The 24,810-nt window shown below is 31.4% G+C and overlaps 5 protein-coding genes across 7 annotated transcripts; 4 read left to right on the top strand and 1 right to left on the bottom strand.

The window, feature by feature from the left end:
• The first annotated feature begins 1,836 nt into the window (after positions 1-1,836).
• On the top strand, positions 1,837-2,631 carry LOC124924153 (cytochrome P450 82A3-like). The gene has a single exon (XM_047464229.1). The coding sequence runs from the start codon at positions 1,837-1,839 to the stop codon at positions 2,629-2,631; it is 795 nt and encodes a 264-aa protein (XP_047320185.1).
• A 14-nt stretch (positions 2,632-2,645) lies between these two features.
• LOC124923625 (cytochrome P450 82A1-like) lies at positions 2,646-3,474 on the top strand. The gene is made up of 2 exons (XM_047463589.1): positions 2,646-2,758; positions 2,889-3,474. Exons 1-2 carry the CDS (start codon positions 2,678-2,680, stop codon positions 3,267-3,269), a joined length of 462 nt encoding a protein of 153 aa, XP_047319545.1. The 5' UTR covers positions 2,646-2,677; the 3' UTR covers positions 3,270-3,474.
• A 3,983-nt stretch (positions 3,475-7,457) lies between these two features.
• Positions 7,458-12,966, top strand: LOC124927318 (histidinol-phosphate aminotransferase, chloroplastic-like). Of its 3 annotated transcripts, none has more exons than XM_047467714.1 (10): positions 7,458-7,600; positions 7,726-7,957; positions 8,743-8,826; positions 8,985-9,139; positions 10,010-10,107; positions 10,222-10,330; positions 10,667-10,824; positions 11,402-11,544; positions 11,664-11,804; positions 12,615-12,966. In XM_047467714.1, exons 2-10 carry the CDS (start codon positions 7,730-7,732, stop codon positions 12,744-12,746), a joined length of 1,248 nt encoding a protein of 415 aa, XP_047323670.1. In that variant the 5' UTR covers positions 7,458-7,600; positions 7,726-7,729; the 3' UTR covers positions 12,747-12,966. The 3 variants fall into 3 exon arrangements, with proteins under 3 accessions (XP_047323670.1, XP_047323671.1, XP_047323672.1); XM_047467715.1 differs by having other exon boundaries at positions 7,473-7,618; XM_047467716.1 differs by having other exon boundaries at positions 7,508-7,626.
• A 3,781-nt stretch (positions 12,967-16,747) lies between these two features.
• LOC124927711 lies at positions 16,748-18,473 on the top strand. Its single transcript, XM_047468167.1, has 5 exons — positions 16,748-17,179; positions 17,262-17,376; positions 17,447-17,531; positions 18,258-18,309; positions 18,409-18,473. The coding sequence occupies exons 1-5, from the start codon at positions 16,796-16,798 to the stop codon at positions 18,469-18,471; spliced, it is 699 nt and encodes a 232-aa protein (XP_047324123.1). The 5' UTR covers positions 16,748-16,795; the 3' UTR covers positions 18,472-18,473.
• A 36-nt stretch (positions 18,474-18,509) lies between these two features.
• LOC124927710 (protein phosphatase methylesterase 1-like) lies at positions 18,510-23,479 on the bottom strand. Its single transcript, XM_047468166.1, has 13 exons — positions 23,291-23,479; positions 22,932-23,016; positions 22,785-22,855; positions 22,015-22,129; positions 21,627-21,706; positions 21,092-21,176; positions 20,914-20,994; positions 19,598-19,692; positions 19,434-19,484; positions 19,135-19,215; positions 18,937-19,009; positions 18,793-18,870; positions 18,510-18,706 (listed from the first exon to the last, which is right to left on the bottom strand). Exons 1-13 carry the CDS (start codon positions 23,425-23,427, stop codon positions 18,683-18,685), a joined length of 1,056 nt encoding a protein of 351 aa, XP_047324122.1. The 5' UTR covers positions 23,428-23,479; the 3' UTR covers positions 18,510-18,682.
• Positions 23,480-24,810: the final 1,331 nt, after the last annotated feature.

The following is a 24,810-nucleotide window of genomic DNA, read 5'->3' as shown; positions in this document are numbered from 1 at the left end:
ATTTTGTAAAATAACTCTTTAATTGAAAAAACTAAACTGTTTAGGCACAACGACAAAATAATGCGAGTAAATATTAATTACAGAAAAACACTTAATTAACTCGAAATTTTTTAAAAAGAACAATTAGGTCTTCACACGAATTCATAGGTTTTTCAAATCTAATCTCGACATCATCATGATGATGATATTATGAACTACCTATTTTGGTGGTTAAATGTTTTCCGATTTCTTTCTATTAGATATATAGTCCATCAAAAAATTATAGGGATATAAGTGAATCTTCTAAGTATTTCTTTTTTAGTTGCCACAATCTATATCTCCCAATAATCACTAACGGCCTCCGACATAACTAATTGGATACCAGTCAAATTCTAAAAAATATATTTGTAATAGCGTGACAATGTAAAAACATATATAAACTATCTTTACTTCCTTGTAACACATACAACTTAAAAATAATTATGTTTTTTTCGCTTACATCTATTATCAATGAAAATTCTACTGTGAATAATACTCCAAAAAAAATATTTGTAAACATCTTAGTCTTCCATAAATTTTCTCAACAAAGATTAATATGACTAATTTTATTAAACAAAGTGTAACAATATCACACCTGAAAGTTATCTAGACCACGTCACTACATATAATCCCGAAAAGACGGGTATAACTCCTGATTTTTAACCATGAACAAAGGTCAATCATTGGAAATGATTTTCTCTATGTTAATTTTCTTCTATATTTAATACGGTTAACAAAATCACTAGACTGGATGTCAAACATATCTTTTACCGATGAATCTTTACAAATAGAAATAGAAACGAGGTCGGGAAAACTTTTGTTAAGCAATTACCCGCACACCAAGTATCGTCCAAAAACTAATGGAACATTCATCACCCACACTAACAAAATGAATGTTCCCAATAAACTTTCCACATTGCATAAAATTACCTCATAAGCATCCCACAAATTTATAAGATTTTTTTTAAACTAACCAAACTTATTATCATATTTAACATTTAATCAATTTTTGCAAAATATTCAATTGCTCAGATTATTTATTTTCATTTAATAATTTCATTTAATTTCTTTTAAAATTATAATTTTATTGTAAATTTTAATATATATATATATATATAAAATCTATTTTAAAATAAAATATTTACTAAATAAATATGTAACTAAAATATTAAATAATAATAAATTATAATAACAATAATAGTTAAAACTTAACTTGATAAAATACGAATTATATATTTTAAATATTAGTATTATAAATATGATTATATGTATATAAATTTAAATTATTTACTTATTAAAAAAAAGTTAAACAAGTTCAAAATAGTATTAAAATATATAATAATTATTTTTAATATTATAAAGTTAATTATATAAGAGATACTAACTTATTGAGTATTATATTATTATTATTATTTTATTTTAATGTAATGATTTGTTCGTTATAATTAATTTTTTTTTTAGATTTAAATATTTATAAGGTCTTGTTCGGATTGAGATTTTTGTAAAAATATAGAGATGGAAAAAAGTAATAATTAATTAAAAAATTGATTTTGGATTGATTGTTTTTTTAAAAAAAAAAAAAACCGGATAAGGATAAGATCATATTGAGAGATTTCCCGATATTGATATATAATTGATTGCCTTAGAATGTCTTGTCAATAATAAAAGAAAAATAATGAGACTTTCTATAAAAAGCTCCAAGTAGACATTCAGTATTCCCACATCATACATACAGCCATGATTTCCATTAATTTTTTTTGCTCACTTGATCTTGTTAGCTCTTCAATAGCGGGCTCGTTGTTTATTATTTTAGTATTAATGACGTCCCTCTATTATTATTTCCTCTACCTGGGTGGTGCTGGAGCTCAACATAAGCTTAATAAACCGCCCGAAGCAAGCGGAGCCTGGCCTGTACTGGGTCACCTCCTTCTTCTCCGTGGTCCCAAACTTTTCCACTTAACACTGTCTGACATGGCCGACAAATATGGCCCAATCTTCAGCATCCGTCTTGGACTTCGCCGGGCCATTGTGGTTAGCAATTGGGAGTTGGCCAAAGAACTGTCCACCACTCACGACCTAACCGTGGCATCGCGTCCTCAAATGCTAGCTTCAGAGCACTTGGGGTACAACTATGCCATGTTTGCCTTTTCCCCGTACGGGTCATATTGGAGGGAGATTCGAAAGTTTGTGTCCTTGGAGTTGTTGTCTATGCGGCGAGTCAATTCGTTCGGCCATATAAGGGTGTCCGAGACAAAATCCGCAATCCAACAACTTTATAGGTTGTGGGCGGAAAAAGGAGATGACAACTTGACTTTGACTAATTATGGTGTCACAGTGGAGATGAAGCAATGGATATCAGACTTCACAACAAACGTGATCTTTAGGATGATCTATGGGAAAAGATATTCTGGGGCTGATGTTGACATAGAGGAAGCTCAAAAGTATCAAAGAATTTTCAAGAGGTTCTTATATCTGTTTGGTTTAAATGTGGTGGGGGACATGATACCGTGGCTTAGATGGCTAGATGTAGGAGGTCACGAGAAGGTTATGAAAGATACATCAAAAGAATACGACCAACTCATGGTGAAGTTGCTAGCTAGAAGAGCACAATAATTGGCGGAAGAGACGTAATGGTCCGGATAATGTTGATCGTGATTTTATGGATGTAATGATCTCAATACTTAAAGACACAGATATAGATGGTTATGATGCTGACACCATTAACAAGTCTACCTGCTCGGTACGTATATCAATTAATTAATTATGTATTATCTCATATGATCATACAATGAATTCTTTTTATTATAAAAATTCGTCCTGTTTAGATAAAAACTTATTAATTAGTGTGATGTATGGTTAATTATAATCAGGTTTTGAATGTTGCGGGAGTAGAGACAACCGCCACCATGCTTATATGGACTCTTTGTTTACTCATGAACCACCGCCATGTGTTGATAAAGGTTGAGGAAGAGTTGGACATCCATGTGGGCAAAGAAAGGAACGTGGAGGAGTCGGATATTCCCAAATTGGTATACCTCCAAGCTGTTTTCAAAGAATCGCTAAGACTATATCCACCGGGTCCACTAGGAGCCCCAAGAGAGGTCATACGAGATTGTGTCGTGAATGGCTATCACGTGGCGGCAGGGACAAGGCTTTTTTTACACCTTTGGAAACTCCAACGGGATCCTAAGATATGGTCGGAGCCATTAGAGTTTCGGCCAGAGAGATTCATGATCGACTACACAATATAGCAACATAGATGTTCGTGGTCGGAATTTTGAGCTTATTCCTTTTGGTGCTGGTAGGAGAGTGTGTCCTGGAATAAACCTTGGAATGCAAATGGGGCACTTGGTCTTAGCTAGCTTGCTTCATTCTTTTCAGATCTCAAATATCAACAATGAATTAGTAGATATGACTGAGACTGAAGGATTGACGATATCCAAAGCTACTCCTCTTGAACTGATCGTCACTCCAAAACTTTCTAGTCATCTTTATTCATGATTCACTCGATCTGCACATGCCAATATATATCTTTCTAGTTCAAGTTTGGCTTCCTTCATTTCTATCTAGCACTTTTGGTATTGTGTTAAGTCCATTGGTCTTTAGTTGAATTTTCAATGATATTTGTTAAATCTTTTTATGATCAATAATTAATTTTTTTTTTTTTTTTTTTTTTTAAGTCTACTTAGTTTAATCATTCAATATGACAGAATAAAGGATGAAACACAAGAAGTTTGGGAGTTGGCTAAACAATGTTCTCACTTAGAGATCACTTTAATTTAAGTAGAAATTAAAATTGTGATATTTGGATTTAATCAACATTTCAGATATTTAGTGGGTTGAACAAAGTGTATTGTTATTAATTTGATTAATAATTAATTGTAAACATTACATTTATAGATTTAGGCCTGGTTCTCTTTGAGTTTCTTAAAAAATTCATCCTAAATCAATTTTCTAATCAATCACTTCTCAACAATCATATCATTCATTTCATTAACCAAAATATTAAAATACCCTTTATTTTAAATTATTATTTTTTTATTTTATTCATATATATCAATACCTTTTAAGTCTTTTTACCAAAAATAATCATCACTTTCTCAAAATTATCACCAATCATTACCTTTTCCCTCTCCAAGTTTTTTCAAAATCCCAAAGAAGACCTTAATTTTAAAAGGATAACAAAATAATATTATTTTGAGAAGACAGCAATAGCACTGTATATAAAAGACAAAGTGATGAATGAGGAGATAAAGGTATTGATTTCACCAAGTAGGGTCTGCTCCATGATCTGAGTTTGCTCTTGACATTTGGACAAGACCTCGTTCAAGACACCTTGCATTCCTTCTCGGAGCTCGGCAATGCGTTCCTCTAGGTCCCCGGCATTATCTTGTCCGTACGCCATGGTGAGTTCTACCTTCTCCAGCCTGACAATAATGTCAACGATAACGTCTCTTGATCTTTCTCTTTATTTGGTAGCTTTGGATCCCCCCACTGGAACTTTGCGAGAGATCCTATCATCTTTCCCGGTCCCATGGGGAAGATTATCTACTTCGTCCACGACCTTTGAACTTTCATCTGATCTCTTCGTCATTTCAGCTCTGATACCAATTGTCACGGGCTCAGTCTTTCCACTAACGATCCGTGCGGCACTAGTTATGATCTTTGCAAGAACGAGTAACTAGTCAGCCTTTCTCGACACAACACTCGACGTTTAATAGAATTGACACAAGAATTCTAGAGAGAGAGAGTAAACTCTTACAAATAATATTAATATTATCTCACTTGAATACTTGGTACTTTACAAAGGAATACCTCAAAGGTATTTATAGGGCTATCCCCAACTACTACATTAATTACAGAACACTCAACTACCCCATTAATTGTGTGATATCCAACTACTACATTGATGGCTTACTACCCAACTACCACCTTAATAGTTTACTAATCAACCACTACATTAAATGGCCCATTAATGTAGAGCATGATATTCTTTCTTACCAGGCTTCTAGAAGGTTCATTGTGTTGGGTCTTCATGAAAGATTAAGCCTCTTGGGTTAGGAAGACAAGTGGGCTGTGACAGGGTGCAACGAGGCTCGGCAAGCAGGCATGGGTGCAACAGGGTTCGGCAAAGGGCAGACGCGCAGATGCAGGACTCGGCAGGCAAGCACGGACACGGTTGAATTATGGTCCCTGGCTTGAACCCAGACCACATGTCAAGGGTTTAAAACCTAAGAACCACAAATAAAAGCAGAAAGAGCCAGTCCAAAACAAAACCAAATTGAAATCTAAAAACATATAAATGCAAATTAAAACAAAGAGATCACGTTACAATTATATTTTTTAAGTTGGAATTGAGATTTTGAGTTCAAACCTGGAAGAAAGAATTAAAAGAGAAAAGATGATGAATGTACAAATAATGTGGATTTTAAAAAAGTAAAAGAATAATCTATGCGTACAGCTTACGTGTCAAAAATTTAGCACTGTTAAATATATTTTTTTGTTTGAATAAATATGAGACAATTTATAATATCATGAATACACAACAATTTTTTAGGTTGGGAATAAAATTAAGAAATTGGTGCAACTTCATGAATATATATTAATACTTCCCGAAAAAAATACTATACATAATACCAATTTTAAACATTTTATTCTAAATTATAATTGATTAATATATTTCAAATGAATATTGGACTCATTTATTTATTTAAAAATATTCATTTATTTAAATAAATCTCATCCCATGGTATATTCGTTTTTATTGCATCAAATCCTTATCATATAGTTTGAGACGATTTTATTTAGTTTGACCGGTGGTTGATCAGGGATAAGACAGAGATGATATTTATATCCCGTTCGTATGCCGGTTGAATAGAATTGGTAAGGTGCGTGATTATGGGGATTATCGAGTATTGGGTGTAGCAGCTTATTTTTTTCGAAAAAGGTGATGAAAGAGTTAGATTCATTGATGCGAAATTTCATTTGGGGCAGCCGAGGGAGGGTAAAAAAGTAAAGTGGACAGACCTATGTAAACTGAAAAAGGAAGGCGGAGTCGGGTTGAAAAGTTGTATCGAATTAAACAAACACTCACATATAAGCATCTTTGGGCGATTGAGCGAAAATGAGATTCACTTTGGGTAAGATGAGTTCACTCTCGATTTATGAAACGGAGAGCAAGTGTTTGGACAATTAAAATTAAGGAAGGAAAGGGTTGGTCATTAAAAAAATATTTAAACTTAAAGACATCATTGCTTCTTTATTCGACATACAATTGGGAGATGGTTGAGGCACGTCGTTTTGGCACAACCCATGGTTTGAAAGTCGGGTACTAGTTCTTAAAGAAGAGTTCTGAAGTATACGTATAAGGAGAGACTGCTTGACTGTCACGGTAAGAGATGTAAAAGATGGGCAATGGGGTTCGCTCCTTAGACGGGTACCAGAAGGGCAACGAGTTCTCGAATACATCAACAACATTCACTTTCATGATAGAGCCGACATACATACATGGAAAGTCGAAGAAAACGGAAAGCTAATTTCCAGCAAGGTATGGAATGTTATTCGGAAAAAAGAGCAGGTTGTTGGGTGGGCTCTACTTGTTAGGTCTTCGAAAATTATCCAGAGGCATTAGTTCATACATTGGTTAGCTTTTCGATGGAGGCTAAATACACGAGATCGGATTCAAAGATACATAGACATACCAAAATGCTAGCTGTCTATTATGCGAAGGAAACGACGAATCTATAGATCACCTCTTAGGCGGTTTTCGTTTACTAGATTGGTTTGGTGCGATTTCGCCTCGGCTATGGGTTTATTGAGTTTTCCGAGGGATTGGGAGGAGATCAAAGGGGCTGCCATAACTAGAGCCAAAGGTAAAAAAATTCCAACAAGTGTCTTTAGGAGTAGTTTTGGCTCGATTGTCTACCATACGTGGGGTGAAAGGATGCAAAAGTCTACAGGAGAGTTCGTAGAAGTGCGGATGAAGTATGGAGAGATGTCATAATTTATTGTCGGTCTCTAATTCACACGTGGAGGCGAGTTCCCGAGGATGAAAAAATTCGACTATTTGCGAAAGATAGGGATACGATATTCTGAAGTCACAAAGCTAAGCGATTTTAAAACGAGATAGATAGATTTGTTTGATTCTTGTAATATGTCATAAGACTTTTTTTTTCTTTCTTTTTTTACATTTTTTTTGTTTTACCATGAACATTTATTTCATTCTATTAGAACGAACTATGTCCGTTTCTTTTCCTCTAAAATTTTTAATAAAATGATAACTAAATCGTTTTTTCTCAAAAATAAATAAATAAATAATATATAATAACATCAATGTATTATCATATTTTAATTTAATTAATTAATTTTATTTTTTTTATTTTGTTTTAAAAAAGAAAACTACATTTTTGTTAAGTTGTCTAATTAAGAATTTGGAGAAATGACTTTCTAACCCTAGTTAGTAGGAAGTTCCAACTGCATCTCTCTCTCTCTCACTCACTCTCCAGCGAAGCTCATATTCCCGCCGGCGGAGCAGATCATCGGCGTCACTGTTTCTCAACTACTACCGACTGAAAAAGAATAAGTTCGCTGAATTCCATTCGTAATCTTGCATGTTTCTAATCTAACTTGTGTTGATGATTTCCTGATTTTGTGGTGTCAAACATAATATCTGGAAATTTCATTGAGTTCTTTGATCTGAATGTGAAGGTTCATGGATGTAATAAATTTCTGCGGCACAATTTGTAGCAGTAATCGTCTCGCTACATCCTCCATAATCGGTTCTTCATTTGGCATAAGTCAAAATCAGATTACTTGTATGACGTCCACCATACCGATTCAAAATGTCAAGGAGAAAGGTCGACAGCCACTGACCGGTGTTTCTTTTATTCGTCCTCATCTCCTTCAATTGTCTCCTTATCAACCTATTTTGCCGTTTGAAGTAAGTTATTTGATCAGTCTTAATAAACTCTCATTAACATTTCAGATTTTGTACTTGAATTATCACATAACTTGAAATTGATCTTTCTAGTTTAAGTGATTAAAGATGTATGTAATCCTGACATACTGAATCATTTCATCTATCTGTCTCCTGGTACTATTTAGCTTGTTCTGTGGAATTATGCAAATGTAACTCAACGTTGTGTATCTCAATTGATTTGAAGTGACTTTTAACTGTGGCTGCTTTATGCTTACAAAGGAAAGCTAAATAGATTGACATTGGTGTTAGTTTGAAACAGGAGTAGATGCCTACTAGTGGCTTAGATTCCTCCATCCCCTTATAAAAAGCAAGAGGCCTTTTTAGTTATTGTATGTTTTGGTTTTTAAGTGCTCTTAACCGGTAGTCGATCTCAATCTTGATGAAAGAATGGGGTATACAGTATACACTAGTTGTTCATACTATAAGCTATTTGTCATTGAAGAAATTGCATTCTTGTCTAGAGCATCTTTTGGCTCATATTGTAAGATGGCCTGATATCTATTTCTTTTTTTATTGTATTTTTTTTATCAGCTACATCTCATTTGTTATCAAGCACAAGGGTTACCAGTTAATTTTTAATTGAAAGTAACTAGAGTCCTAGCCAGCATATTATTTGTGAATTAAATGAAACAATTATTGTTATTATTATTATTACTGTTTCATTTCAAACTCAAAGTTTAGGAACACTAATAGCATTTTCTAGAAGATGTGGTCTTGATTGGAACTCTATTGATTTTGCATTACAGGTTTTGTCAACTTCTCTTGGTAGAAAACCTGAGGACATTGTCAAACTGGATGCAAATGAAAACCCCTATGGTCCTCCACCAGAGGCAAGTCAATATCGCCAACAAATCTTCTTGTGTTGAAATAATTGATTTAGGTTGTCAAACTGAAAATGTTACTTAACCCTTGGAGTATAAACAAAATTGCTATATTTCTTTCTGTTGAATCTCTTTCCTGCATTACATTAACTTGAAGTATTTTATAGGTCCTTGAAGCACTTGGGACTTTAAAATTCCCATATATTTATCCGGATCCTGAGAGCCGAACGTTGCGGGCTGCTCTTGCCCAGGATTCAGGACTTGAATCAGAATATATACTTGCAGGATGTGGTGCTGATGAACTCATTGATTTGATCATGCGGTGAGAAATGACCAGCCTTTCCAACTCCTTAGCTATCATTAGCTATAATAAGTTCTTTAATTCGTTTAAGTGGTAGAAAATTTTGCTCTCTTAATAGTTAATATGAATTGGTAGTAAAAAATCTTCTCTTAATATGTGTTAGTTGTAAGTAAGATCTTTTATTGGAAAAGTAAGTGAAGCAACAAATTTTGTTTCTGAAGAAAAGTGAGTGAAGCAACAATTTTGTTAAAAAACAGTGTTGTTATATTGGATGGAAAGGAGAGTTGCAAGCAGTAATACAATAAATGGGAATATTGGAAACGTTATACCCTCTGAAATCCTATTTTTCCTTTCCAGGCGTCTATTATTGAATTTACCTCAGCTAAGTTACATAGTTCATGCGATGACATACAAACTTTCTATTCAAGAAAACAACTTTAAAGACAGTGTATTCAATGAAATTCTTCAGTGGCTGCAGAATTTCCTTCGCTTCCCAATAGATTTTATCGTCTAGTCCATATAAGAAAGAAATTAGGTGCAGTGCATCAGAAATGATAATACAGTTAGATTCTTGTGTCATGGAAGACACTTGAACCTTTTGGTGAACCTTTTTCACTTTCTTATTCTGAAAATGTGCTTTACTTCATTAGGAATCTATACTCTATGTCAAGCAAGATGGACTTTTGGTATATATGACACTCCTATATTTGTTTTATTACGAAATTGGCCACTGTTTTGTTTAGGAAGAAAATAATATTTTTAAATTTGGAAAAGATAATTGAACTACTAGGACTTTGGAAATAGAATTGTACTATATAAAATAGAGAAATTTTCCATGATTCTGCATGTGCTATGAATCTAGTCTTCACTATTTTGGGGGGATTCTTGCAGCTGTGTATTGGAGCCTGGCGACAAGATTCTGGATTGCCCCCCAACCTTTACAATGTATGAATTTGATGCAGCTGTAAATGCAGCTTCTGTTATTAAAGGTAAATAGCTCTTCTTCACTTTTATCCTTTCAACTTTATTATGATGCAAGGGAGCAAGGTTCACTATATTCATGCATGCATAGTAAATAAATTTAGTGTAATCTCAATGAGCAGTTCCTCGAAAACCTGACTTCAGTTTGGATGTGGAGAAGATCGTGGAAGCTGTTCAACAAGAGAAGCCCAAGTGCATCTTTCTAACTTCTCCAAATAATCCAGATGGAAGGTATAAGTTCTCATCATTTTTAAGATCTTACTTTAATTCATCAAGTTCTATTCAGATAGGTACTAGTTACAACATTTATCCCTTCATCAACTAAAATACTAAACATTTTAAATGATTAAATACAAAGGTATTTTTTCATTTAACTCAAATAAACCCAAAATAATACACTTTTTCATCAAACAGGTTCTCCCCTGAAAAGTCGGATTATTAAAAAAATAACTACATCAAACAACTTCTTAATGCTGCATTCCATGCATTTTTCTTGGTTAATATCCTATTTTTCATCTTGCAAAAGTTGCATTATGCATAATTTATTCTTATTTTGGTAATTAACAGTATAATAAGTGATGAAGTTCTCCTCAAGATCCTTGAGCTGCCTATATTGGTTGTGTTGGATGAAGCATACATTGAATTTGCCGGACTCCCATCTAAAATGCAATGGGTCAAAAAGTACGAGAATTTGATTGTCCTTCGTACATTTAGTAAACGAGCTGGTATGTTTATGTTGAGATTAAAATGCACAATATTTGTTTATTTTTTCTTTTGTAGAACCATTGACTTCTTTTTGCTTTATTAACCTGTTTAATGCTATTGTCATTGTTTATTTGTTTTCAGTATTTTGCTGATAAGCAAAAAATCAACTGTTTTGGTAATATAGATTTGTTATGTTTCCAAAAAATCACATCATGATCCAAAAATAATATGACCATGATCAGGAAAAAATCTTTTATACCAAATGAAGCAAAAAGTTACACTATAATTTTGGATAATGATGTAAAAAATAATTTGTATACTAAATATAGCAACAAAAGCCATATTATAATATGGATCACAATCCAAAAAATATCATATACCAAACAATAAATAATCACTTTCTAACTTTTATGATTCTTCTTGAAATCATGACAATATACTAGTTTTCAAATAAGCTCAATTTATGTTGCCAAATACAGAATAACAATATAACTGATTCAACCATGATGAGAACATTGGATTGTTATTATTGTTAATTTTTAATTTCAACTAATTACTGAAAATTCTACTGAATTACATGGCAAATGCATTCTATAGGTTTAGCTGGATTACGTATTGGATATGGGGCATTTCCTTTGAGTATGATTGAGTATCTTTGGAGAGCAAAACAACCATATAATGTCTCGGTTACTGCTGAAATTGCAGCATGTGCAGCTCTAAAGAATCCAGAATATCTTGAGGTAATCTAGACAAATACCACTTCTTTTTCTCTAACTAACCGATTACCCCGTGTCAATAATAGTTAGGAGTAATTTACATGAATATTGATTCTCATAGTGATTAATAATATGCCCAACAGACTGTTAAAGTGGCATTGGTGCAAGAACGTGAAAGACTTTTCAAACTACTGGAAGAATTACCATTTCTTAAACCGTTTCCAAGTCATTCCAACTTCATCCTTTGCGAGGTTACAGGAGGATTGGATGCTAAAAAAGTGAAGGTATATTATGTTTGTTTGTGGCTGCATGTTGAACTACTTGAAATTACAGTCTTGCTGGCTTAATTATTTTTTTCAGTTATCAACTTATCAGTATATATCTGGATATTAACCCACTAGGTTAGCTCATAGCTGAAGTGACAGTTTTGCCCAAGAGAACAAAGGTCTTAGGTTTGATTCCACTAAGAACGTCTTAAGTTGAAACAGGTCGTGCTAGTTTCCTAAAACTAAAAAAACGAACTGGATAGTGATGTCATTGACCATGTTTTCTTGAACCATTTGAACCTGTAGGTTTTGTGAACTGTGCTATGTTAAAATGACATGTAACACCACCTCTGTTCTTCTAAATTTAGAAAACATATATCCAAGCTCAAACCATTAAACATAGTCCTTCATTTGGAAACATTTTCTGTCGGATCTAGATGAGATCATATTTGGGCCTTTTTTGATCTGGGGTTATTTGACCCTTTTTTGATCTGGGGTTATTTGACCCCATTTGATGTAGGTTATGAAAACCAGGTTATTTAAGTAAAAAGAAAGATATTTTGGTTGATGATTTGAATGTGATTGATGAGTAGATTATGATGCAAGGAGATATAGAATTAGATGAGAAAAGAATTGACTAATAAATTTAGTACTTTATCAATTAAGAATCCTTAATTGGATAGTGAGTTATTTGAAAACAATTTCAAATAACAAGGCCATAGAAAGTTAGGGTCTAGGATGGAAAGAGAAACAAGAATGTTTCCCAAGTAGGCGCAAAATGTTGCTGATTTGGATGGTTTGGATTTTGATTATAAAAAAACTGCTCAGGAAGATTTAGCGGAGATGGGGGTGATGATCCGTCACTACAACAAGAAGGAACTTAAGGGTTATGTTCGGGTATCTGTTGGCAAGCCAGAGCATACAGATGCCTTGATGAAGTGTCTCAAGAAAATAAGCTGATTTCGCTCTGAGTAAATCAAATTGGCGTTTCTTGTAAAGGGTAAGTGATCAAATATTGGGTATCATTCATGTTCTAATTTAAATCCATTTGGATCAAATGGTGTCTATTATTGATAAACATCATCAGATCAGGGTTGCTTGTTATTACTATTTTGTTTAACATGTTATGAAGTAATTGTAGTAATAATTGGCTGAAATACCAAATTAAGGGCTCTTTATTGTAGCCTAAATGAGATTTTGAACATCTTTTTTAAAACCTCACAGTTTTGGATCTCTTGTTAAAATGATACAAAACAATATTGAGTAGATTACACTACATCACACAACCCGCTTTGGGCGGGGAGATCAAGACCACTACAACTCTATTCCATCTTACAATTCGCCCCAACTCTACTATTCTAATGTGATATATTTAAATGGTTAATATATGATTTTAGTCTCTTAAAATTTAAATTATAATTTTTGTTCTTCAATTCGATTTAGGTTTTTTCTTGAAATTTAAATTAATTGTTTTATGTTTTTTTTAAACTGATAATATGTTTTTTTTTAGTTTACAAGAAATCCGATTTAGGGTTTTGTTTTTCGAAATGGAAATTAGTTTTTTTTTTCTTTAAATTGAATCAAATTACAAGTAGTTTAATAGTAGAAACATACATATTTGGATTGCTTGCAATTTGACATTTACTCTTTACGAAATTTGATTGCAATTTGACATTTACTCTTTACGAAATTTGAAATAGAAAAGGCACAAGCAATCCAAACAACCAAAAGATGTATGTTTTTACTATTAAATTACTCTTAATTTAGTTTCAACTAAAAAAATAAAAATAACTTAATTTTTATTTAAAAAAACAAAACCCTAAATCAAAATTTATTTTATATCATTACAAAAGAGCCTTAATGTCAACTCAAAAAAACATAGGCATTTATTGAAATTTAAATACCTGAAGAACAAAAACTCTCATTTAAATTTTTAAGACTAAAATCATATATTAACTATTTAAGCCTATCCGATTAAAATAGTTGAGTTGTGAGCGAGCTATGAACGACGAGGGAAAATTGTCGGAGAATCGCGAAGTAAAGGATAATGTGATAATGTTTAGGGAGAATTAAGATATGGAATAGAGTTGTCGCGAAGTAAAGGATAATGTGATAATGTTTAGGGAGAATTAAGATATGGAATAGAGTTGTGGTGTTCTTGATCTTCTAGGTGGAGGGAGAGTTGTTGCGGAATGGAAATAGAATTTGAAGATAGAAAAATAATGTATTTTATTTATTTAAAATATTAGATAAATAATAACTTAAAGAACATTTTGAAGTTGTTAAGACAACTTCATTTGAGTCTAACATCAAAAAGTAAAGATTTTAAATTTAATGAATTTGTACTTAAAAAAGTCTTAAGTTAGTGTGGGGTGTGGCAATGAAAATAAGAAATTACTATTTTTAAATATTAATTTTTATGTGAGTTTTTTTATCAAATTAATAATAGACCTAGGAGTTTAAAAAATTCAAATTCAACAAGACATTTGAAAGCCTAAATAGAGGGATGAAAAGAATGTTAGAATTGGTAGTGAGTTTTTTAAATCATACTAAATTAGTATCCTTTCAAAATGATTTATTTTTTACTTATTTTAATGAGAGGAGTTATTATTTTCTCTACAAAAATATTCAATATTGTTTAGATTTATGGACAATTCTTTTACACAAATGTTAAATTTTAAATAAAAATAGTAACTTTTGTCCTACAAAATTAGTCATTTTTTAAAAAATTTGATAAATGTTATTTTAAAATATTAGCTATATATTATTATTTTTATATATAATTAAGTATAAATTAATTTAAAAAATAATAATAGATAAATAATACTAAAAAAAAGTTTATAAGTAAAAAAAATAATTATATAACTTCATAATTACTACCTACAAAATTTTTCGACACGATGCATTTACGTTAGAAGAGAGACTCCAAGTTAGATTTTTGAAATCTCAATCGTCGTCTTAGTTAAAAGTAAATTTTCTACGTATTTATTCTCTCGCATGTCACGACTTGGAAAGCTAAGATTTTTTTCTCAACATTCATCTTAGTCGTCTAGTCGCTTGTCCACCTCCGGTTATAGATTATACTCTCTTGCGGTCTAAAAGATAAAAAAACAAATTTATATATCTGAGTTAATTACTTATTTATCTTTAAAGATGTTTTTGTTTTGAGAATATCAATTTGCGATAACATGTTTTAATTCAACAAGTTCATAGACATGGATTTGTTTGAGCATTTTTTATTCAATCAATCAATAGTTGCATCTTATCATTTTGTATTGTCAGAGTTAAATAAAGTTCATAATTAAACATGTGAAATGTTAGGGCGGTAATTGATTTTTGTTTGAGTGCCTAAGTGAATATATATATGAATTGTTATTCAGGAGCTTTTATAAATAGTTTTTTAGCAAAGAAAATAATAAATTAATGGATTTTAGAGGCTTGATATACTTACTATTACAAATGAGACTTTGTAATTCAATATTAAAAAATATTATTAAATAAAACACTAAATGTCTGAGTCATTTTGGATCTTAATTATTTTCAGGTTTTTTTTGTGATACGGAGGATATACCATACTTCAAAATTCTAAAAAACAACCAATATTTTTTATAAAAAAAACTGGGAATAATTAAGCGTATAAATATAAAATATATATTCTAAATTTGTCATAATTCCAATATTAATAAATCCATAATAATTTTTTTAGTAAACCTAACTCAGATGTTTAGTATCATATTTAAGATATTTCCAATATTAAATTATTTGAATTGTGATTATAAAATTTATGTAAAATATTTATTAGATAAATTGATTATAAAAATATATAATAAGTAAGCATATTCAAACCTCTAAAATTTACAATTTTCATTGCTAAAACAATTATGTAGAGAGGATCTTATTAACAAAAAAAAAAAAAAAAAAAAAAAAAAAAAAAAAAAAAAAAAAAAAAAAAATCAATTCTCTCATCACACTTTATTATTTTTCCAATATATATAAGTAAAACCCTAAACCTTCTAAGTCACAATAGAGTAAAAACATAGAGATTTGTAGACGAAAGACAAAGACTGTCAAAATCGAGAGTTTACGTAAAATCGTTGGTCAGTAAACTCGTAAAATTTAGAGTTTACTTGAAATCGTAAGACTTTAATTTGAAAAAATAATAGTTATATGTTATTATTATTTATATATATAATTAAATATTTTATACCTAACCAATTTTTAAAATTTATATATTTAAATATAAAATTAATTAAAAAATAATAATAAGTAAATAACACTATAAAAAAATCATACATATAAAATTAATTATATTAATTTATTTATTTAAAAAATAATAACTATTTTTAAATTTTTAAATATAAATTTATTTTTTAAACGTAAAATCGAAATTATTTATAAACTCATAAAATCTTATTATCGTAAATTTAAAATTGTAAGAGTTTACTAATTTAAGAGTTTACTTAAAATCAGACTCGTTAACCTCATGTAAAATCGTAAAATCGTAAGATTTTAATAGTAAACTCGAGATTTTGACAACTTTACGAAAGACGATTGAGATTTCTTAAACCCTAACTCAGAAACTCTCTCCCTTTTTGCAAAATGATTTTTTTTTTTTGAATTGTTTTTAGATGGAGAGAAGAAGAGAGGGTCGGGTATGGCTTGGGTACATATAATGAAACAATCCATTATTGATTCTATCCCGATCCTATTTAATATTCTGGGTACGAACTCGTCGACAATAAATTTTTTGTTGGTAGATTATGTACTTAATTCGCGAGAATTAGTTACACTTCAAAAGAGAAGCGACACTCAGCGTTTTCAAAAACCCGTCGTTCTCAAACACAAAAATTAATAATAATAAATAAATAAAAATAAAAGATGGTGATGAGTATTTTGAATTAAATATATATAATTATTAAAAATGAGATTTTTAATTTAAAAAAAAAGGAAAATAAGCAAAAATCGAGCGCCATAGACAGGGAGGAGAGGGAGTAGAGAGGATATTGAAGATGGTGGCGACTTGTACCTCATTAATTCCTCCTCCTCCTCTATCTCTTCGTCGTCGTAGTCGTCTCCGACAATCAGTCGCCGCCGCCGGCAGACTAATTACGCCGTCGTCGTCTTCGTCATTTCCTTCATCATACAACGGAACAAGTTATACTACATGGACCTGCAGCAGCAGCAGCAGGAGGAAGGAGAAGTTATACACGGTTACCACGCCGTCTAACAATCCGACGACGTTGACAACGGAAACGAATCTTTCAGCATCGGAAGTAGTTAGAAGCTTCTACGAAGGAATCAATCACCGTGATTTGTCTTCCGTTGAGGACCTCATCGCCTTCGATTGCGTCTACGAAGACCTTATATTTGCTCAACCATTCGTCGGTCGAAAGGTAGGTTAGGTTAGGTTTAGAATGTATCATCATCTTCGTGTTTCGATTCTAATCAACGGGGATGATGATGATGATGATGCAGGCAATCCTGGAATTCTTCGAGAAGTTTATTGATTCAATCAGTAGTGATCTTGTATTTGTGATTGATGATATATCTCAACAAGATAACTCAGCTGTTGGCGTCACATGGCATTTAGGCATGTCTTTGTTTGTTTTTTACTCTCCTCTCCTCTCCTCTCATTTCTGATAATATTTTATTTTATACAGAGTGGAAGGGAAGGTCTTTTCCTTTCAGCAAAGGATGCAGTTTTTATCGATTGGATCACATCAATGGAGGAAACCTACAAATTATGTAAGCATTTCTCACCCCACCTCTCCTCTCATTTTTTATCCCGCTAACTCCAAAAAAACCTTTTTCTAATAGATTTGAGATCGAATGTCTAGTATTCGATTTTCACACAAATCTTCTCGTTTTATTTGAGAATTTTTTTACTACCATAAAAATGGCAATGGGAGGGGCACTAACCATCCCCGACATCCCGTTTTATTTGAGGAACTCTTTTATTACATCTCATTTGAATCCCACATTATACCATATTCTTTAAATAAAAAAATTAGATTGTCTATAATAATATATATAAAATGATGTTTTTATAATATAAATAGTGTAATATATATATATATATATATTTAATTGTGTTTATTAAAATTCAAGATTAAAAATCAATAAAAAGTCATAATTAAAAGTCTACTAACTTCTTAAACAACTAAATTGAAAAAAAAAAAAAAAACTAAAAGATTGTTAATTTTGATTTTTATTTTTTATTTTTTAATATTTCTCTATTACATCAATATTCTTCTATAACTTAATTCATCAATTAAATATTCAAATATTATTACTTTACTTTTATTAAATTTAACTTCAAATATAAAAATATATTTTAATAATTTATCTTAAACAAATTTCAAATAACACATTTTTCTATCAAACAAATTTTTTTTTTTTTTTTTTAAACAGATAAAAATGAGCCCCAAATATAACTGGTGGGAATGAATTAATCATAAATTTGTGAAACAGTTATGGGAGAGACTGTGTTGAACCTGCAATCAAGCCTGGGGAATTTGCTTTGGTATGTATAATAAGCTCTCTTCATGAAATATCTACATTATTGTTAAATTTTGTAAATTTTTCTTAACTTTTTTTCATATGAATGAATATGCAACAACAGATTGCCATCAGTGGTGTTACCTGGCTTCTTCAGAAGTTTCCACAGCTTGCAGACAGGTTATGATATAAATCATCTGTTAAATGATTTTTAAATACATTGTATTATTATTATTGATTCAAATACAAAGGAGTAGTCCAATACATAAAATTATATATTTGGTATATTCTTTTTCAAAAGCTTTGTTTATTTTTGCTGCTAAAGTATACCATCATCAGTTAAGATTGAAAATTAAAACTCCATTAAATCAATGTGTAGAATAAGAAGATGATACCTGCTAAGGTCTTCGGATTCCAGGAATCTGTGAAATTGGGTTATTTGAATCAAATGTTTATTCTTTAAAATTGTTACAAAGAATAGTAAGGGTAAATAATATATGATACCAACCTCAACACCATGGGGTCCTATTCGATTACGTGAAATGAATTTGATTACGAGAGTGGCGAATTCCTCAGGTACATCTTCCTGTATTAGTAAGATATGAACACTTTATAGTGCAAAAACAAAGGGGGGAGTAAAAATTATTTGGACCTGAATAGCATGGCCAGTGTTTTTAACAACCACGATTTGGAACTTTCCTTGCATTTGACCAATGGTTAGAGCTCTGTCAAAATGAATTTATTCAAATAGGCACTTAATCTAACATAAAATGGTTGAAAACTGTATATATGAATGAGCCATACAGATATAGAAGGAAAAAGTTTGAGGAATAAGGGGGGAAAGAAAAACCTGTCCATCCTGTCGGTTCCAGCCAGCAATAAGAGCTTTGGCACTGGACATGACAAAAACTTTTCTGAAAGGCCTTCATACCTGGATGCATAAGAAAAGAAAAGGTTGAAGAAGATAAAAGATAAGTAATCTAATAAGGGCACTAGATAAAATCAACTAGTTCTTCGTCTAGCTGAAATCAAGATGAATACTCAAATGCTAAAAATAATGAGATTTATGCATGAAGATTTTTTCAAAATTATGCAAAGTTGTTATAGGCGAGTAAATTGAAAAAAAAAAGGAGAAGAAAAAGTATATACCAGCTCCTCCAATATTGGTCAGTTTCTTCCAGCTTGGCTCGATGAACATAACTGCAATGTTCAATTTAATGCATTAGCAAAAACATTTCGAACAAAATAAAACATATAAAAAATGATATCACAGTGCAAGATACAAAACATGAAACCACAAAAAACATTCTTACCAATTTTTTGATTCATCATACTTCAGTGTGCCAGGAATAGAAACTCTGGCAGAGTCCACATTTCTCAATGTACCTCCTTTAATACTCCACTCAATCTATTAAGATATTACAAACCAAATCAGAGTATCAGCTAAATCTTGATCCTCACATCAAATAACTGCATCAGTTTTTTACAAATGTTTCAGAAAAGTCAAAAGAGGAAAACTATAGTTGGACAATATTGACTAAAATAGAAATCTAACCTATGCAGAATAGCAACTATTATATCCACATTTGCCAGCTAAGATAGAACAATGGCAGCATATAACACCATTAACAGTAAAAATTGAGGCATAACTTCTTAATATCAACAGAAATTTTGAATTTAATGGAGGACTGGTGCGGAGTTCATGGAAATGACACTAGTAATGCCATGAATGTTCCAAAGTTGATATCCAAATGGGAACCTCCAATGGAGAGTTCTATCAAAGTTAACACTGATTTGGTTGTGCATAAAGATGGAAATTATCCAGAAATTGGAATGATAACGAGAACATCAAGGAAGATTACTTAAGTTTTCTTGGGAGACTGGGATGGATCCATTTATTGGTGAAGCAAATGCAATTCTTTGGGCTATGAGGCTATCAAACAGGTAATCATTCTTGGATGAAATGATAATATTTGAGACAAACTCTTAGAGTGTTGTTTACAAAAGAAAAGAATTTGGAGGATATATTAGATGAGAAGATTGTTACAACAAATGCAGCACTGCTGGATTAAATTTTGCCTATTGCAAATAAAGTTGTTGACTTCATAGAAAACAGGATAGTTTGGGATTATTTATAAGTCTCCCAAATTGATATATTCGGACTGTTTATCTCGGATTATATTTTTGTACATAGACGATATTGTATTTGTATTTAATAACTACTACCCATTTTCCAGTAGTGTATCCCTTAAATTTAGGGATTATCTCTGAAGTGAGTTGTTGAATTTTGAATAGGTTTCTGAATTTTGAAGTGGACTATTAAATTTGGTCCAAAGTGATATGGCCTAATTCATAGATGACCAAGATAGCATTGGCTTGTTGTCTTCCAATGCTAACTATCATCAATATGAATGAGATAATCCGTAAATTTCAGGAATCAGTTAGGGTTAATTTCTATGTAATCATGCTTAGAATATTGTGATATATCTTATCCCTAAATAAAGGGGTCCATTGATGTATATATGTGGTTCTATACCTTATCAATTAAAACAATCTCTCTTTTCTTACTAGTTCCCACAGGAAACAACTGTATGATAGAAGAGATAAGAGCCTTATGACACCAAATTACCGCTTTCTCAATGGTCGCAAAGTGTTGTACTCTATTTGAAAGTATATTCTGCATATGCATAAGTGAAGCCATTGCAGTTCCCTGAAATTGATGGAGAAGAGAAAATAAAATTATTAAAAAGCTTCAAACACAAAGTGCATCAAAGAATTGTCAACAATGATTCAATGGCCAGTCAAACCTCAACCACATCCACAACAACTAGCCCGCACAAACTTGGTAATGCCCTCTTCGCAGCAACATTAACTGCAACTGCACCTCCCATGCTGCAAGAGAGACAGAAATACAAATCATTATGCTCCAAAACAGACTACTATTTCCCACAATGCCTTTAGCAATGCTTGCTCCATAAATAAATTTAAATTTCAGTTTACCATCTATCTATATCCTCCGAGTGTCTGTTATGGTATTTTTCTCCCAAAACTAAATCAAAGTAGGGTGGCAAGCAGTATAGAAACCAGTGCAATTACATGGTCATGTTTCCTTGCTGACATGTCTAAATTATCTGTAAATTCTTTGTTGAACTACATCCTAGGAAATTCTTACGGGATATTTGCTTCTTCTAAGACAACAGTTTGATGTTGACAAGACATCTAAAGAAAACAGTAAAATCAGTTTTTGTTAGTATTTGACTTCCACCTGCATCTTTCCCTTATAGGCACTGTTTAAATATTAATTTACAACTAACAACTTAAAGATGTGTAAAGTCAACAAACCTGTGGCCAATGAGCACAATTGCAGGAGGGGAGTCTCCATACAGAGCTTTTAAAACAGCAAGGACATCATTGCATAGGGTCTGCAACAAACATGAACTATTGAAGTTTTTGTGAAGTGTCCAATGAGAAGTTCCCTTTTTTATAGATTCGGGATTTTTTGCTGGAGGTGGCTAGCACAACATCCCACTGCCATGAGCCCCACTTCATTTAAGATGCTTACAGTGTGAATCAAATTTAATACCTAAACTTTAGCTCAAAACTCTTACTAGTTGAAATACCATGGGTGGGTAAAACATTTAATCAACAGGGCTAAGTTAATATTATGCCCAAATTACATTACTACAGAAAGGGAGCAAATATATATATTTCATTTTACACTTTTGCATACCTCAATAGATAGATCAATCTCATCTTCTGTGGCTGACTTTCCATGTCCTCTTAGATCCATGGCAACAACCCTAGCTTTTTGTTTAATGGTACTAGTGACGAGTGCAAAAGAAAGTCTGCAAATTTACACTAATCATGTACGTAAGTTTACCAACAAGAAATGAATACCACGTTTAATCATGCACGACATGTGAAATGTCTGTAAATGCAATTATACATTATGTTTGATGAATATGTCTCTAAATAGCTGATTTTCCATACAAGATTAATCTTTTTCTACATTGTTATTTCTCAACAAAATACCTTCATTTTGGATTTGTTAGCTAACTAAAATATACCCACAAACTATATGTAATCAATCTTCTGTAACATAGAACTGCAAATATAAATCAGTTAAACATCCTGTCTATTCTAACTTTCCAAAATAAGCACTGACAGCATGCCAATATCAAATTGGTCTTGACCCAGTCACTGCAAGTGTTTTGACAGCATATTCAAAGGCATTTTAATGCTCAATACATAAAACAACTGTAGGTATCTTTCATTTCTATTCATTTTGCTTGTTTGCAGAAGAAAGTATTAGATTTCTGTTGCATGTCACTCAAAAGAGGTTAAAGTACGCATACAAAAAAAATACCGCCCAAGCATGCTCTACTTGCCAGATAGCTGATAAAAGTACCTAATAACGTAGACAATGCATTCAGGAAATTTGTGTTGAAGCTCACTATTAATTTAGTTATGTTCAGTAAGTTGAACCAAAATTATGCATACCCTGAATAACCACCTCCATGCAAGCAAAATACAACTGGTCCTTTTGTCCCTGCTTTATATATGTGAAAAACCTAAAGTAAACAATGCATATTAGAACCAGTGAACCTACTCTCTAAGAAGTTAAGCAACATAGAGAAAACAACTCACATCATTTGAATTAGGGATTTGAATGTCGTCCTCTTCATCAAAATAACTTGTCCAATCTATTGGCTTGTATTTTTCTGAAGAAGTTCTGTAGAATAACAATAACAATCAGAACTTACAGAACTTAAGTCTAAACCAAGGTTTTAAGTCAAGTTAAGATAAATATTCTTTCAGCATTAACTTGCACAACATCTCCAACAGGACGTAGACATTGTAAATACATGAGAAAACTGATAATTGAGAACGGACGGATTATTATGATCAAAACTGGAAATAACGAAAGAGTAACAGTAGAAAGTTGCTTGAGAATCCTCATGCGAGCGTAGATTTTGAAGTTTCGTGTATGAAAATGGAAAACTCACTGGATTGGAGGTCGACTGGGGACGGAGGAGAAGACTGAATTGACATTGTTGTTACTGTTTTGTTGATGAAGCTTTGAGAGTTCTTGACTGTCTTCATGAACCGTAGTGAAGTTTGGATCGTCCGTCGAGGAATTCATCGCTTCGAAAATTTCTCTCCGATCTCGCTACTACCGTGTCTGCGTCATCGAATGGTTTTCGAACCAATTTCAGGGTGGTTTAGTTTAGTTTTGGTTCTTGTAAGAACTTCTTTAGAAAGAAGATCAAAATAGCCCTCAGACTTATATGTGATATTAAATCACCCCTGAACTTTATAGATCTGTGGATTCATTTAACAGAAAAAATGAAATTAACCTGAACTAATATTTTTTTAGAATTGTTTTTGTTTAATAAATGGTTAGTTTAATTCAGCTTATAACTTTAAATATTTTGCGATTACTTAACAAGACGTTATAACAACATTATCGGACAAGTTATTAGGGACGGATCTACGATAGGGCTCGTCCGGAAAAAAAATATTGTATTATTCTCTAAGGGTATGTTTGGATCGGTAGAATTAGCATTGAAATTCTAATTCCAAATCCATTAGAATTGGTATTGAATTATCATTTAATTTTAAAAAATAAAAAATTAAAAAATTGTAATTTAATTCTAATTTTTATATTGAAAAAATAATATAATAAAAATAATTTTAATATAATAATATATGTTTCTCCCTCTAAGCTACCACAAATAAATAAAATTAAATATATTTAACAAATAGTTTGAATAATGTGAAAATAAAAATAAAAATAATTAATCCTATTAAAACAAACTAATATTAACTTTTCAAATTAAGAGAATAAGCATGATCAAACTAATGAAAGTTTAATTTGTAAGATTGAGTTGGGTATAGATTGTGTAAATTCAAATAAAATTTTGTTTTAGGAGAAAATAAATTTAGCCAATCAATTGTTCTGTGTTCATAATTTTAATATATTTTGATATGTTAATACATTTATTTTCATCAATTTACTACATTTTGATTTATACTTTGGATTCAAATAAATGATGAGTGATTCGAAATTTGGTTTAATTCCTAATATGCTTACAAATATTAATGAGATCAATAAATTTATCTTACTGATCAATTCTTCCAATTAAACACATGAAAGCATGATGAGGGTATCATACTAATTTTAATTAAAAAATTAACATAAATATAATTAATTAATCTTTACAAATAATAAAAAGTCAACTATACAAAATTTATAAATTAAATTGTTAACAAAATGTTTTTTTAAGTAGTTCTTATAAAACATTTTAAAATCAAATCAAACTCGATCCTTAAATATAATTGATCAAAAAAATTCTCAAAATATAGATAAAAAATATATTACTTTAATTTTTTATCACAATAAAAATTTATTTATAGCATCTACATAACAAATAATTAAAGTGTAAGTTTGAAAATGACCAAAATTTATATAAGCCATTGCTATGGAACCAATCCTACCCAATAGGCCAATAACCAACCATGAATA

The sequence above is a fragment of the Impatiens glandulifera genome, chromosome 2, assembly GCF_907164915.1.
Source record: "Impatiens glandulifera chromosome 2, dImpGla2.1, whole genome shotgun sequence".
NCBI lineage: Eukaryota > Viridiplantae > Streptophyta > Magnoliopsida > Ericales > Balsaminaceae > Impatiens > Impatiens glandulifera.
Note: the sequence above shows the minus strand (reverse complement) of the source record. Positions and strands in the feature narration are given on the sequence as shown.

Excerpts from the sequence above, each read along its gene's own strand:
- LOC124924153 (XM_047464229.1), top strand. The coding sequence starts at position 1,837 with ATGACGTCCCTCTATTATTATTTCCTCTACCTGGGTGGTGCTGGAGCT.
- LOC124923625 (XM_047463589.1), top strand. The coding sequence starts at position 2,678 with ATGGATGTAATGATCTCAATACTTAAAGACACAGATATAGATGGTTAT. Across the intron at positions 2,759-2,888 it reads TTAACAAGTCTACCTGCTCG|GTTTTGAATGTTGCGGGAGT; the intron begins GTACGTATATCA and ends AATTATAATCAG.
- LOC124927318 (XM_047467714.1), top strand. The coding sequence starts at position 7,730 with ATGGATGTAATAAATTTCTGCGGCACAATTTGTAGCAGTAATCGTCTC. Across the intron at positions 7,958-8,742 it reads AACCTATTTTGCCGTTTGAA|GTTTTGTCAACTTCTCTTGG; the intron begins GTAAGTTATTTG and ends TTTGCATTACAG. Across the intron at positions 9,140-10,009 it reads CTCATTGATTTGATCATGCG|CTGTGTATTGGAGCCTGGCG; the intron begins GTGAGAAATGAC and ends GGATTCTTGCAG.
- LOC124927711 (XM_047468167.1), top strand. The coding sequence starts at position 16,796 with ATGGTGGCGACTTGTACCTCATTAATTCCTCCTCCTCCTCTATCTCTT. Across the intron at positions 17,377-17,446 it reads TGGCGTCACATGGCATTTAG|AGTGGAAGGGAAGGTCTTTT; the intron begins GCATGTCTTTGT and ends TATTTTATACAG. Across the intron at positions 18,310-18,408 it reads AGCCTGGGGAATTTGCTTTG|ATTGCCATCAGTGGTGTTAC; the intron begins GTATGTATAATA and ends ATGCAACAACAG.
- LOC124927710 (XM_047468166.1), bottom strand. The coding sequence starts at position 23,427 with ATGAATTCCTCGACGGACGATCCAAACTTCACTACGGTTCATGAAGAC. Across the intron at positions 19,693-20,913 it reads TTGCGACCATTGAGAAAGCG|ATTGAGTGGAGTATTAAAGG; the intron begins GTAATTTGGTGT and ends ATATCTTAATAG. Across the intron at positions 19,485-19,597 it reads TATGATGAATCAAAAAATTG|TTATGTTCATCGAGCCAAGC; the intron begins GTAAGAATGTTT and ends TGAACATTGCAG.